The 15,101-nt window shown below is 39.6% G+C and overlaps 3 protein-coding genes and 1 long non-coding RNA gene across 10 annotated transcripts in view; 1 reads left to right on the top strand and 3 right to left on the bottom strand.

Moving 5' to 3' along the window:
- Positions 1-15,101, bottom strand: part of LOC117494828 (C-type lectin domain family 10 member A-like) — a 99,868-nt gene that overhangs the window by 47,465 nt on the left and 37,302 nt on the right. The window lies entirely within an intron of this gene.
- Positions 1-15,101, bottom strand: part of LOC117494829 (C-type lectin 1-like) — a 59,002-nt gene that overhangs the window by 29,184 nt on the left and 14,717 nt on the right. The window lies entirely within an intron of this gene.
- On the bottom strand, positions 14-8,050 carry LOC117494827 (centrosomal protein of 112 kDa-like). 5 transcript variants are annotated; one of them, XM_034145807.1, is made up of 7 exons: positions 7,905-8,050; positions 5,410-5,502; positions 4,434-4,783; positions 3,491-4,139; positions 911-1,065; positions 670-788; positions 14-288 (listed from the first exon to the last, which is right to left on the bottom strand). In XM_034145807.1, exons 1-7 carry the CDS (start codon positions 8,032-8,034, stop codon positions 132-134), a joined length of 1,653 nt encoding a protein of 550 aa, XP_034001698.1. In that variant the 5' UTR covers positions 8,035-8,050; the 3' UTR covers positions 14-131. The 5 variants fall into 5 exon arrangements, with proteins under 5 accessions (XP_034001698.1, XP_034001697.1, XP_034001699.1 ...); XM_034145806.1 differs by having other exon boundaries at positions 3,491-4,601; positions 4,686-4,783; XM_034145808.1 differs by having other exon boundaries at positions 3,491-4,286; positions 4,602-4,783; positions 7,905-8,049.
- On the top strand, positions 6,514-7,313 carry LOC117494830. Its single transcript, XR_004557126.1, has 2 exons — positions 6,514-6,929; positions 7,141-7,313. It is a non-coding gene; the product is annotated as an uncharacterized LOC117494830 (long non-coding RNA).

Here is a 15,101-nt window from a genome sequence, read left to right as displayed (position 1 = left end):
TTACATACACAAAAACCTATAGAACACTACAGGAAAGGGACAACCCCAAAAAGAGGGCTCCTTTAAATAAATGTGTCTGTGTTTGTGAATGAGAGACAGACTGATTGCAGATGTGTTTGATGGGTTGAGTCTTATTTAGGGCAGATAGAGGCACGCTTCATCTCACACATCCACTTGTGTTGTTCTTCACAGCTGACCATGAACCAGGTCTTCAGAGACGACGTGTGATAGTCCACATATGCACAGTAAATGTTACTCGCAACTTCCGGTGTAGGATTCTTCCAGTTTCTATGAAACAACACAAAATACGGATGATTTGGTTAGGGTGGAAAAGCAAGGCACTTCTGGATTGACTGTGTTTGTTTGACTTACACATGTATGTCGGTGTAAGCCATGTAATAGACTGATGAGTTTTCAAGGTTGTACCCTTTCTTTAGCTTTACAGTATGCAATGAGCATTTGGTGATTTTTAAGGATAATGTTTGGATAAAACCTCGGGTGGATTTGGTTAATTTACTTTGAAGCTGCTCAGATTTACCAGTTGTTTCAATCAAAGTTAGTTGCTAAATGTCAATGTGTAATAAAGTCCAAAATGTAATATGTCAATGTCAGATCTTCGCCTTAAATAAGGATCATCGTTCAAGTTTATAAAGATGTAAAAAGCCTTACGTATAACACCGGGGGCTTGAATCCACCGTTGTCAAATACCAGTGGTTCTTTTGCCTATTCAGGTTACCACTCAGGCCCATCCACAGTTTGGCATCACCTCCAAATCCACGGACAACTTTCTGTTCGGAAGGAAGTGAATTTAAAATACTTTATCAACTTTGGTTGGTGAGGCTAACCATAAATGAATTGGTAATTGATAATATCAGAATATCAGGATTTATATAAGAAATATAACAAATACCTCTTCTGCTACATCATACAAAAGCACCAAATTAGATCTTTTGTTCTCACAGTCTTCTTTTGCGTGCTGCCAGGTATTCTCACTTGAGGAAAGCTGGTAACAGGTGGACTTGTGTCTCTGCCATCCACTGGGACAATCTGGGAGGATTTTTTCTGCTGAGAAACAAAGACCAGCTCAGGACCAAACACAGGACAGGACACATCGGGACAAAATGTGACGGGACGAGACAAGTCAGAGAAGGGCAAGGTGGGGCAGAGAACAAGGCATAAGAAGACAACACAGGACAGAAGGAAAAGAAGGGCAGGGGAGGACAGAACCAGACAGAGGACACATGTGATGATTGCAATAAAAGAAGTCAGAAAGTCTTGAAACATTTTCTAAACAGATTTACATGTTTAGATATTTCACAGGTTAAAAACATTTCAGCAAAAATATTACATTGTCTGACAAAATCTCATGGAACTTCACTCAATATATATATCAAGATATTTTAGCTTGGCCCAAAGTGGTGGACTGACAGAACGACTGACTGACATTGCCAACCATACATATACATATATATATATATATATATATATATATATATATATATATACATAAATCAATACAGGTTCAACCCTTGTGTGGTGTTCACAGTGGCGACTGGTCATTAGGGGCAGGTGGGGCACAGCCCCACCTAGTGTCAGCAGAAAGTATTACAAATAATGATTACAAAAAATGCAAAAAAAATATATATATATATATAAAATATATTTTAAGATCATGTTTAATCATCTGATTCGTCTGTACATTGCTGTTTTAGTCTGTGTTCTTCTAATTAGTGTGTCTACAGTCACAGTGTGTGCCTATTGAGCTGTTTAGAGCCATGTGGGACAAAACCTGATCATGCCCCTTCCTCTCGCTGTGAAGTGAACGGTGACTGTAAAAACTACACTGCGCATGCTCAGAGTATTTTCTTATTTAATGTGTGTGGCAAAAAAATAATGACCAGAGGGGCACGGAGCTGTCATCCCCACCATACGTCATCTCACATCATTCAGAGCTGATTGGCTGTAAGTACGTGTGCCGCGAAAAGTGTGGTGTGTGTGAAGAGGAGACGAGAGAGCTGCAGTGGCGCGTCCTAAAACCAGGAAGTAAGCACAAAAAACCAATGAGGTCTCTCCATAGGATTTTAGAAAATAGCTCGAAATAAGATCTGTGGGAAACGTACCTGTTAGATAAATGCACGTTTTGATTAGCCGGATAACATCCACATGTCTACCCTACTTTTATAATTTTTTTATCATAAATCTATCGATTAGATTTATGATAGACTTTTGAAACTACAAGAAGATAAGGAGGACTTTTACAAAAAAGTAATAGAAATGTTTGTCCAGAAGGATAGGCAAATGGACTTCATCTTCAAGTCAAGGTAAGACCGCAATTTTATTGAAAATGGGATCTTACTAAGAGAGAACAAATCAATATTTAAATGATAAAATTACATTTTTTGGGTATCCTTTTGTTGAACTGTCTGTTTAAAATTAATCGAAGCATCAGACAAAAAAAGCTTTTGAAAATAATATTATATTTTGGTTTAGGTCAAAATATAATATTTGTAAACCTGAAGAGTCAGTGCCAGTGCCTCACCAGCCATGAACCTCACTGCACGTCACTGCAGAAGCTTATATATAGACATCTAAGTTGTTTGTGCCCCACCACTTTTGTACATATAAAAACGCCACTGGGTGTTCATATTTTTGTTATTCAGCCAGTGTTCGTGGGTCTGGTGGACCCGCTGCCTTTTTGGGTTTCAATTCAACACAATCAAACTATTTTATGTTAAAATACTCAACAGATGTTTACTTCATCTCAATTACAAGCAATATAAACAGCATATATGGTTAATATTTGCCCTTTTACATTTGTTAGATCACATTAATGAATTAAAGTGCTACTTGTTTTTTTGCCCGCTGACCGGCTGGTCCTGTGGCTCGTCTTTTGTTTGTAACTAGCTGATGCTCAATCTCATCCTCTTTTTCAAAGTCACTGTCAGACTCAAGATTCTTGTGTCCCGCCCCAAATTTGCAGCTGGGATAGAATGTGAAAAAACGTAAGATTGGTTCCCGCAAGACATAATGCGGGAATGTGAGAGCAGACAGGTGTCGGTGCTTGAATTTAATTTTGCAATGTTGCAACCTTGTGCGGGAATGGCAGGGGCAGAAACACACACACACACACACACACACACACACACACACACACACACACACACACACACACACACACACACACACACACACACACACACACACACACACACACACACACACACACACACACACACACACACACACACACACACACACACACACACACAGTGGACCCGAACATCCTGTATGTAATATAAATGTGTAGGAGGGGTGTACAGTGGGTGGTCATTGAACATATGTTCTGATATATGTTCTTCACAGCAAATGAGCCAAGGCCATTGATTGGGACTTTGACAAAAATAATTTATCATATCATTTTTCTTTAGCTAAATAATGAAAACGGGTCGCACAGACCCGAACACCATACAAGGGTTAAAAACAGACTCACCCGACTGAATTTGATTTTGTAGTTCAGTGACCATCTGTCCTAACCGTGTGTTGTCATTGACCAGGTTGGTGTTATTGGCCGTTTGCTCTTTGTTTTCCTTTACCAGTAGATCCTTCTCTTGAACCAGTTGCGTTTTGTCTTGAACCAGTAGATCCTTGTCTTGAACAAGTTGATCCTTCTCTTGAACCAGTTGATCCTTCTCTTGAACCAGTTGATCCTTCTCTTGAACCAGTTGCTTTTTGTCTTGAACCAGTTGATCCTTCTCTTGAACCAGTTGATCCTTCTCTTGAACCTGTTGCTTTTTGTCTTGAACCAGTTGATCCTTCTCTTGAACCAGTTGCTTTTTGTCTTGAACAAGTTGATCCTTCTCTTGAACCAGTTGATCCTTCTCTTGAACCTGTTGCTTTTTGTCTTGAACCAGTTGATCCTTCTCTTGAACAAGTTGGTCTTTCTCTTGAACCAGTTGATCCTTCTCTTGAACAAGTTGGTCTTTCTCTTGAACCAGTTGATCATTCTCTTGAACCTGTTGCTTTTTGTCTTGAACCAGTTGATCCTTCTCTTGAACCAGTTGATCCTTCTCTTGAACCAGTTGCTTTTTGTCTTGAACAAGTTGATCCTTCTCTTGAACCAGTTGATCCTTCTCTTGAACCTGTTGCTTTTTGTCTTGAACCAGTAGATCTTTCTCTTCAACCAGTTGCTTTTTGTCTTGAACCAGTTGATCCTTCTCTTGAACCAGTTGCTTTTTGTCTTGAACCAGTTGATCCTTCTCTTGAACCAGTTGCTTTTTGTCTTGAACCTGTAGATCCATCTCTTCAACAAGTTGTGTTTTGTCTTGAACCAGTTGCTTCTTCTCTTGAATCAGTTGGTCTTTCTCTTGAACAAGTTGCTTTTTGTCTTGAACCAGTTGATTATTCTCTTGAACAAGTTGCGTTTTGTCTTGAACCAGTTGATCCTTCTCTTGAACCAGTTGCTTCTTCTCTTGAACCAGTAGATCTTTCTCTTCAACCAGTTGCTTTTTGTCTTGAATCAGTTGGTCTTTCTCTTGAACCAGTTGATCCTTCTCTTGAACCAGTTGCTTTGTGTCTTGAACCAGTTGCTTCTTCTCTTGAACCAGTTGATCCTTCTCTTGAACCAGTTGATCCTTCTCTTGAACCAGTTGCTTTGTGTCTTGAACCAGTTGCTTCTTCTCTTGAACCAGTCGGTCTTTCTCTAAAATCAAGGCTTCGATGTCAACAGCTGACATTTTGGTGAAATTGTTCGTTGAAGCGTTGTTGGACTGGGTAGAACATTCAGCTAAAAAGAGAAACATATAAGAAGTGATGTTATCTCTATTGACTTGAAGTGGACAAAAATGTTAAAGGTCCCCTATTATACTGTTTTTCATCAATATATTATAGGTACAAAAGGTGTCTGAAGCGTTTGTCTGAAACAACTAACAGATCATTGCAGCATCCCATAATCCCCTCTGTTTCAGCCCTTTTTCAAAAGTGCTGATTCTGTGTCTGTAGCTTTAAATGCTAATGAGCTGCTGCTGGTCACGCCCCTCTGAGATGTGATTGGTTAAAAAAAACGGAATGGTGCTCTAGGAGGAGATTCAGGTGATAAGGTGGGGGTTGTTACCTTGGTTGGTGATTGGCTAATGGTTACTCAACCCAAAAAAACATTGTAACATCACAAAGTGACCAAAATCTGATCAGCTCATTTTCAGACGTTTTTATATAAATGGATCAGGACAAAAAGAGAGCACATTTTTTTTCCTGAAACTTTCAGAATCTCTTTACACGGAGGGGACACATGTTTATGTATAAAAGACATGAAAAAGTGGATTTTGCATAATAGGGGACCTTTACGTAATGCTGTGGGATGTACCCAATTGTTAATTTTTTAACTGTGTGCTGAAGATAAGTGCTGAAACTCACCTGCTTGCAGCCAAAGTGAGACATTGAGAGCGGATTGTACGATGAACAGCAGGCCGAAGCTGACTGCCACCAAAATGTAGGTTTTTGACCCTCCTACAAACAGGCAAAAACACACAAACACCAAAATAATAACATTAACATGAAGATAATTATAAGTTACACGCACTGCATTTATCTGTCATTTGTATTGGGTGCATGTCTTTTTTAAACTCTAGCTTTATTAAGCCCTTTCAGTTTTCTATACTTAAAGGTAGGGTAGGTCAGTTTGAGAAACCGGCTCGAGATCGCTAGAATTTGAAAATACACGACCGGAGAAAATCTGCCACTTCCTTACAGAGCCCCTCCTCCAACACACACGAACGTGCACATGACCAATGAGGGCACGAGATAAGTATTACGGCTTCCACAGATGACATTTTTTTATGGATTTTTTGTCAAAGCACTTAAGATATTCATTGCTATCAGGATGTTAAGAGCATTCCATGGAATATAACAAAAAGTGTATCTCGAGCCGGTTTCTCAAACTTACCTACCCTACCTTTAACATACAAATGTATAATCGCATCTTTTTTTTTGTACAGTAACCAACTGAACCATGGAAATAGAGATGTACGGCGGAAAAGATTACAGTATAGGCCTACTGAGTATTTCCCAGAAGAGTTAACACACTCACAAATTAAGAGGAAGTGGTTATATTAAAACATTCTAAAGTATTGCTGATGTTACATTTTTAGAACATTGTATTTGATCATCAGCTGCACATAATCTTTTACTTTTATAGTAAAAAAAAACACAACTCTAAATTTGAAGATGTCCTCAACATATATTACAACTAGTTGGAAATAAAAAAAAAGATATACAATTATAAGTAATATTCCTGTAAGCCAGGGACTCTGCGATGTATGTTATTACTTACAGTTTTTATCGATTGCTAACACACTAAAATTATACATAAAACACAATTATTTTAACTGACACTCAAAGAGCAAAACATCGGCTCAAATCTCCAAAACTCTAAACACGTTTTCAGCTTTTCACACAATTTGCAAATCAACATGGCACTTTTTGCAAACCACTGCACACGTTTCTCCACGTAAGACACAGGAATCTGACATAAAGTCACGTGTTAGCAGGTTTAAAACACTGATATTCAAAATGCCTCACACATGGACCAATGATCAAGAAACACGTTCCACCTGACCAAACACCTGATAGCATCATTGTTGGCTCATCAATCAGGATGTTAGCACTATAAAAAGACCACAGGTGAGTACTTTCTTACAGCAACAATGGAAGCCATCATGGAAGCAAGAGGAAGAGGAAGAGGAAGAGCTGGGCTGAGAGTGAGAGTGAGAGGAGGAGGAAGAGCTTGGCTGAGAGTGAGAGGAGGAGGAAGAGTACTCTCTAATGAAATGAAATGTTATCAACCATGGTTTGACGATGAGAGAGGCTGGACAGAGGGTTAATCTAAGCCGATGTACTGTTGCCTCTGTAATCCGGACACTTAGACTTGAAAACAGGTTAGTTACCAGTTTCTAGCTCTGCATAATTCATGATATATCAGTGCTTATATCTGTTGTGTGAAACGTATTTACTTCATTACTGTAATTTAATTGTTGGCATGTTGCATACTATAACTGTACAACAATCCTGCACAATTGACTGTGGTAGACTGACTTTTATGCAACACAGAAACTGTCCAACCACGATATCTTTGTTGTTTATCTGAAGGACTGAGAAACAAAGAGGTGCAGGTGGAAAGCTCAGGGTTTTCAATGAGGCAGGAAGCAGCAGTTACAAACTGGGTTTTGGCAAACAATGCCATCACACTTAGAGAGATCCAAAGCATATATGTGCTGAGATGCATGTTGCACCATGTTATATTTGAATAAAATATGATTTTTTCAACAACTCATTTGTATTTCTTCATTTACTGTATTTCTGTAAACTCAAGCAATCTTTCTCTGCAGAACCCTCTATGTACAGAGCATAGCCCATAACAGATGAAAGTGCTTTAGATTATGACCAGCAGTGTGTAGTTGGGTGGTCAAACAATCTAGTATTATGAATGAAGTGTGTTATATTTGGTGCAAAAGTTTGCATTTGGTAAGTGTTTATGTCGTTTTGAGTGCAGTTCTTCACTTAGCAGGAGAAATGAGGTGTTTTGCACTTTGGGTGTGTGGTTTTGTGAATTGTGTTTAGTGTTCTGAGAAACTGAGCAATTTAAAAAATAATGTATGTTAGCAATCGAGAAAAACTGTAAGAAGTCCTTTAAAAGAGTAGTCATTTTTAAATAAATAACTTGAAGAAAGCAGGTTATTTATATTTGGATTGTTTTGTTTGTTTCGTAAAAATGTATCAATAAGCTTTATTTCTTTAAGGAAGCTTGCGAAACCCAAAAAATAATTCACATGGAAAAACAGTTACAAGCTGCCATCTAAAGTAAACATTTAAAAGGGTCAGAGATAAAAAATAAATAAAAAACGTAAACTTACTTGAAGTATTCTGACCTGGATGAGTTGGTTCTCTTTGTGCCCGTCCATTTGTTCTTTCATTAGCTGGTGATTTGGCATACTGTCCCATCTCCATTTTTCTTACAGTGACAGTCTTCAACCAAAGCTTCATAAAGCTCTTTGTAAATGTGTGAACGTATCCGTTTTTATAGCTTGTGTGGTGTGTGTGTGTGTGTGTGTGTGTGTGTGTGTGTGTGTGTGTGTGTGTGTGTGTGTGTGTGTGTGTGTGTGTGTGTGTGTGTGTGTGTGTGTGTGTCCTGTGTGTGTGTGTGTGTGGTGTGTGTGTGTGGTAGTAATGTTTTGAAGGATGCCATAAAGTGTAGTTCCCTCTAGATTAATTGTTATAACGGACTAAATCTACGGGTCGAAAAAGTGATGTTTAAAACCCAAAAATGAAAACCAATGACATTTTCATCAGGCACAGTTGTACTTCTTGAGTGCTAAAGAGCAAACGTCAGCATTTATATATGGACAACACTGAACATTTGTGGATGTTATCTTGGGCTTTGGGAAACTCTGAAGCACATTTTGTTCGACATCTTCTGAAACTTGATAGAACAAGTGATTTAAATGAGAAAAGGATCAATGAGAATCAAACAAATGTTTAGTGGCAGCCCATTATGGCAGATTATAATAAATACAAAGCACCCTTCACCTTAACTGCACTTCAATTATGTATTATTTGAGTTAGGCAGAAGCTTACAGTACATCAGTGAAACAGTAATATGAATAACATTTTGTAAACAAAAGATTTATTCAACACATTTAAAATATATCCCATTTTCCCGTTTTGAAACGTTCTACTTGATGGATTCTTAAGAATAAAGCTGCGAGCAAGAATGCAAATTCTCCAAAATTGGATGGAGCAACTCTTGCCGAGGATTAAGATTGAACAGGACAATCAGTTAATGCAATAAACGCTTAAATCTAGGGTTCCTGCACCTTTTTAACTGTTCCTACGTCCTCCATTAAAGCTGACAACAGTGGAGCGACAGAGGGCCGATAAACAAAGAAGTGCCATTTCTTAAAAGCATCCTCCCGTTTCTTGTAAATGCTCTTGCTTAAGTTGAAACGCCCTGGACATTTTTTTACCCTGACAAGCGCTTTCATTTCCCTAAACATTCATTTCCCACACAGGACACAGGATGATAAGCACTACATTTGTTCTAAGTTAACCTTCGAAAGCCCTAATCATTTTAAATCTTGCTTTTCAGTTCCTCTTTACTGCTGGTTCCTTTGTGGAATTCTTCCCTTTCCATTGACCTTGTATCTTAATTTGTTGACGACAAAGAGACTCCCCCTGTAATGTCTTTGAGGTCTAACAGCGTTATTATCTGACCTTTTCCTTTAAAATAAAGGCCTTCTAGTTTTGGCATCAATGTCAGTGTTTTCATTTTCTGTGTCCACCCTATAATAACACATCGTTTTTCGGGGTAAGTCGTTGATTTAGAAAAAATAAAAAGCACACTTGTTCATAAAATGGCGTCTATAATATAAGTGTAGAAATCCATGAATAAAAGGTAAATGATATGTATGTTAAATATCCGATAAAAAGTCAGATAACGTCGGAGCTTAAAGGTACTACTGTCTTTAATAATTCCGGCCCGAGGCCCGTTTAATACCGGGGCTCGGTACCCATCCCTACATGGGGAGCATAGGCGGAGTTTGACATTTGCGCTTGGGGGGGCAAACCTTTTTTACTGACGTCAGTACACAGTCCCAACTATTGCGTGGGGTGCTACGGATACAGTAGCAATAAAGCCAGCGTTCACCGCACTGAGTATGACTTTTCCACATACGAACACAACTCGTCCCGTCATGCACGCCTCATGCCCGCCGTACACACACACTCATATGGAAGGGGCGGTCTCTCCCCCCAACAACAGTGCATTACATAACTGTAAAACGTATCATAACTGTGCACATCTTATACTTATTTGATAACTACTATATCCCTTGGTTACTTGAACACGCTACAATATTATTAACCAGTGTCTTACCTTATTAAATGCAATGCCCCCCCTGCCCCCCCGCAAAATCCGCCTATGATGGGGAGAGGCGCAGCATATTGCTAAGGACTAAATGCGATGGAGAGTTCTCATCTCAGCTTTATTACCCATAGGGGATGAAGAGGAGTAAGTCAATAAAGAGGCCGGCGCTCCAGGGTCTGGTTCTGCTGTGCGTTTTCGTGATGTAACGGTAAGAAATTGCAGAATTCCTCCACGTGTGTGTGTGCGTGCGTGCGTGCGTGTGTGTGTGTGTGTGTGCGTGCGTGCGTGCGTGTGTGCGTGTGTGTGTGTAGCGACAGGGGGCCGATAAACAGGTGTGCTATCTTATAAAAGCATCCTCCCGATGTTCTGTTCTGCTGAGGAACAAACACAGATCAGGACGCATCGGGACAAGATGTGACCGGGCGAGACAAGTCAGAGAAGGTCAAGATGGGGCAGAAAACAAGGCATAAGAAGACCGATGACAAGACGAGGCAGAGCAGTTTGGGAGGGACAGTTCAGAATGTGGTCAAAACAAAACAGGACAAGAGAGGACAAATAGGAGACCACAGGGAAGAAGGACCAGATTAGATGATGGCACTAAGTGAAAGTCAGATGATCACAAAAGTCATTCAAAGTCTTCCTCTGGAAAAATGTCTGATCAAAATGTTGTGACAATCAAATCGGAAGATATTAAGATATATTTGCCACAATAAGTGAAAACTTAAACCAGCTGGCGGTGCTTCAGGATACCAGAGAAACACATCGTCTGACAAAATGTTCCTTCAGTCTGAGATGACATTGCCAACCGTAAACTATAAATAATACATAGTTTCAAAAAGAAGAAACTCACTCACCTGATTGAAGATGATTTATCTGATTTTGTTGTTCGCGGACCATCTGAACCATCTGTTGAACCAGTTACTTATTATCTTGAACCAGTTGGTCTTTCTGTTGAACCAGTTGGTCTTTCTGTTGTACGATGCACAGCAGGCCGAAACTGACTGCCAACAAAATGTAGGGTTTTTGACCCTCCTACAGGTTAAAAACAAACATAGCACTTTAATTATACCAACACGTATATATAAATATATATCAACATGAGGAAATGTTATCAGTTATATTTATGCATTTCTTCTGGCATTTTTAGAGATAGTTAAAAAAAATGTAAGTATGGCATTTCAAGCCCTTTTGGTTTTCTACTTAAATGTTTATTATATACCGTATATAATTAACATATACAAGTATAATCATATCTGTTTATGCACAATAATCAACTGAACCATGAAAAGAGAGATGACCAGCGGAATAAATTACACTATCTTGATGTTTTTGGGGTTCACAAAAGAGGAAGTGGTTATTTTTCAAGTTGTCTATGACATTGATGTCACTGATGAACTTGTTTACTTTTACCATAAACATAAATAAAAAGCTACCATTTTAAATGTGAAGATTTACATTAATCCAGACTAGTTAGAAGATAAAGTTGTTAATAATGTCCACACCAAGATGTAACGAGGGACTTTCAACAGTATGGTACAGCAGACAAGCCTTTTAGAAAGATTTACCATTAAAATAAAATCATATTTAAAATGTAAAAACGCTAACTTGCAGGATTCATTACACACATTCAATACAAAATTATATTATTTCTTAAAGGAAGCTTGCAAACCAACATATTTAATTAGCATGAATCACATGACAAAAGTTGCAAGCTGCCTCCAAAGACGAAACAATAAAATGATCAGATCAAACAAAAGACTTCAAATTACTTAAAGTATTCTGACCTGGATGACGTGGTTCTCTTTGTTCCTCTCCATCCGTCCTTTCATTAGCTGGTGAGTTGACATACTCTCCTGTCTCCATTTTTCTTATTTTTCTTACAGTAACAGTCTCCAACCAACGGCTAAATGAACCACTGCCATGCCGTGTGAATTGTCACCGTTTTTATTAGCCTTGTGGTGTGTGTGTCGGTGTGAATTCATACATCCTTATTTATTCCATCTGATAATGATGCAATGCCACACAAACAATGGTGTCACCATCCACAGATAACCACAAAAGGTGTTAATGCTCGACTTAGTTGAGAATCAAAAGACTAAACCAGTGGTATACAATAACATCTAGAGTCCAGGCCCTAAAACTGACTTATAACTTTCTCACATTTAGCTGCAGATTCTCCACAAGGGGGAGCTGTTTGCACTCAGTGAACACATTGATGTCTTCACTCTGGGATGTTGGCTGTCACTTTGGCTGCATGTGCAACACACTCTCACTCCCTAAGCATCCAGGAGCGACGCTTGGTCAGGGTCCCGTGGCGTGCAGTTGGGACGCGCCGAGGCTCCTTCAGCTTCATAAACGGACGCAAAGAGCTTTCAACTGATTGCAATGTATTCCCATCGGCGGCGGTATTTGACGCTCAGGGGAGCACCGCATCGGTCCATGTCGGCGGCATTTAAAGGCAATGTGAGCGTCCATTCCCATTGGATAACGGAGGATTTTACACCCGGAAGTAACTATTCTCCTTACTGTCGATTGATTTTACAGTGATATCTGCACTATTCATCAACTCAAAAACACCAGATTATCCTTGTTAATTACACAACATTGATTGGTTTAAATTGTGTGCAATGCAATGTGTTTTTCCCCTTTGATTCGGAGAAACAAATATTTTTTCGGAGTTTAGGATGGCAGAAGACACTACACTACCCAGAATCCTCAGCTAACGTTTGAGACTACACCATGTGCTTTGTTTGACAAACCCCGTGATTAGTTCTCAAGCTCTGTGATTGGATGTTGGAGTGGCAGTGCCCGAAGTTTACGCGTCAAACAGCACTTTGAAATGGAATGAACCCCATCGACGGCACACTATCCAAATCAAGACTCAAACGTGTCCTACTCCTCCTTTCCTCCTATTTTGTATATACTCTTAATATTTAAATGTTTTCATAAAATATAACACATTCAAAAGTGCTTTACAAAATGAAAGACATTAAGAAAAAGGCATTTTAAACAGTCATTAAAAAGCAACACAATCTACCTGCATTGCAATTACTCGAAACATGTAATAACGTGCTTTAACCAGTAGGTGGTGCGGGTTAAAAAGCTGTCAAGTTTACAGTGTTAAAGGGCCCATGTCATGGCCATTTCCACTGATCATAATTACATTGTTGAGGTATACTAAAATAGATTTATACTGTACAATTTTCCAAACTCACATTGGTTTCGCATACAGCATCTCTGTAAAGTATATGTATTCAGCAGTATTCACTCTCTCCACTAAATGACTCGTTGGAGCTCTTGCCCCCCCCCTCCCTGTGAGCCTAGTGTGCTCCGATTGGTCAGCTCGGCCACTCTGTTCTGATTAGTCAACCACCAGAGAGGCTCCGCCCATGTCTAACAGTGCTTTTTTCGGCTCGCTCTCAGCGGAACATCAGTCTTATAATGGCGTCGGTACAGCCGTATATTTTATACGCTAACTAACCGAACTGTACCTACAACTGTTGTTATAGAAGAGTGTGACGGCCCCAGGGCCTTTGTGCAGGTGTGTTGCAGGTCTTACGATGGGGTGGAGCTGAAGAGGCTAATCAGCGCGATCACGGACACCTCCGGAGCCGAGGTGCTATTAAGCCCAGCTGCCCGGAGTCACACGGCGGCCCCTGTCTCTCTCCAAAGCGGCTGCAGAAGGACGAACTCGGCGATCCTCTCCCCTCGACCACCTATCTCTGCATTTACCACAATAAATGTGCCGTGGTTTTGTAAACTCGTGTATGTCTCCTTGTCTTTCCGTTGTGGCCTACGAGCCGGTCATAACAAAGAGTAAGTTATTTTTACCTGTAATAAACTACTACTGTTTGATGAGAAATCAAATCATGGTTTGCTATATATGAATGATATGTTATAGGAGCAAATAATTCAGGGAAGAAAGGATAGGCCTACTAAGTATTTCCATTAAACTTTATTTTTAGAAATGTACAAAATGAACATAAATATACATATATACACGGTATATCATCAATTCCTCCCCGTTGTCGGCATCTTGCCTATCGCAGCCGGGGCTTTTTAGGACGATGCATCAGTGTGGTAGTCCCGTCATGTATTGTCCGGCAGGATCTGGCTGGACGAAATCAAATGCAAATCACAAAATATTAGAGAAACTTATTGTTTTAGATTCGTTAGTAGTAGTTGTGGTAGGAGTGTGGATCTATCTAATCCATCTAATGAACACAGTAAGCTTGCCAGCTAATATGCTAACCTAGCTTTCTTGTTTACTTTGGTAGCTAACACGATATGAACGCTAGCTCGGAGGAACGGCAACTATAATGTAGTGTAATAAAACTACTATGAACAAAAGCTAGTGGTTCATATTAGGCTAGCAATAACGTGTTTATAATTGCAATCTTATACGGGTAGTCTGCTACGTTCGGTCATTCATTGTAACTTGCATGAATACATTGTTTTGCGCTAGCATGTATAGCTAGCCTCGTTAGCTATACATTCAGTATGTACATGTATTGTCACAATGTACGGTAAATCACCCGGAGTATACTGTATGAGTATTCCGTGTGTGTGACTGCAGACATTCTCCTGCCATGACAAACATGTAAGGCCATCTGCTGACATTGTAGTTGATATATTTAAACGCTAGCAACGTCGTTAGCCCAGTAAGCTGGGCTTGTTTAGTGTAATAAAACCACTATGAACAAAAGCTAGTGATTCATATTAGGCTAGCAAGAACGTGTTTACAATTGCAATCTTATACGGGTAGTCTGCTACATTCATTGTAGCTGGCATAACACAAATGTTTTTCCGAGCAAACCCATGTCTAGCTCCGTTGGTTAGCTCGGTAGCATACACGCTACGCCAGCTATAATGTAATTACGTTTCGCGACTGACCACACGGCAAATCACCCGGAGTATACTGTCTATGAGTGTGTGAATGCAGACATTCTCCTGCTATGAGATACATGTATGCAAGGCCATCTGCTGATATTAGAGTTGAAATATGGAAACGCTAGCAACTTAGTTAGCACAGTCAGCACTGTGTCAATGGCTTAGCAGTCCGACACAGTTTACACATTTAAACAGTCTTGTTTTATAAATACACAAATAACAATGCAAACTTACAGGTTGTGTACCCGAATCTTCCCCTGCTCCAAACGGTCCAAACAAACTAGGAATAGCATTGTCC

The sequence above is a fragment of the Trematomus bernacchii genome, unplaced genomic scaffold, assembly GCF_902827165.1.
Source record: "Trematomus bernacchii unplaced genomic scaffold, fTreBer1.1, whole genome shotgun sequence".
Classification (NCBI taxonomy): Eukaryota; Metazoa; Chordata; class Actinopteri; order Perciformes; family Nototheniidae; genus Trematomus; species Trematomus bernacchii.
Note: the sequence above shows the minus strand (reverse complement) of the source record. Positions and strands in the feature narration are given on the sequence as shown.

What these genes read in the sequence shown, in the direction of transcription:
- LOC117494827 (XM_034145804.1), bottom strand. Translation starts at nt 8,034, where the DNA reads ATGAAGCTTTGGTTGAAGACTGTCACTGTAAGAAAAATGGAGATGGGA. An exon ending in TCCAGGTCAGAATACTTCAA is followed by an intron (nt 5,503 to 7,904) that starts GTAAGTTTACGT and finishes GCCTGTTTGTAG; the next exon opens with GAGGGTCAAAAACCTACATT. An exon ending in ACAAAATCAAATTCAGTCGG is followed by an intron (nt 1,066 to 3,490) that starts GTGAGTCTGTTT and finishes TTTGTTTCTCAG; the next exon opens with CAGAAAAAATCCTCCCAGAT.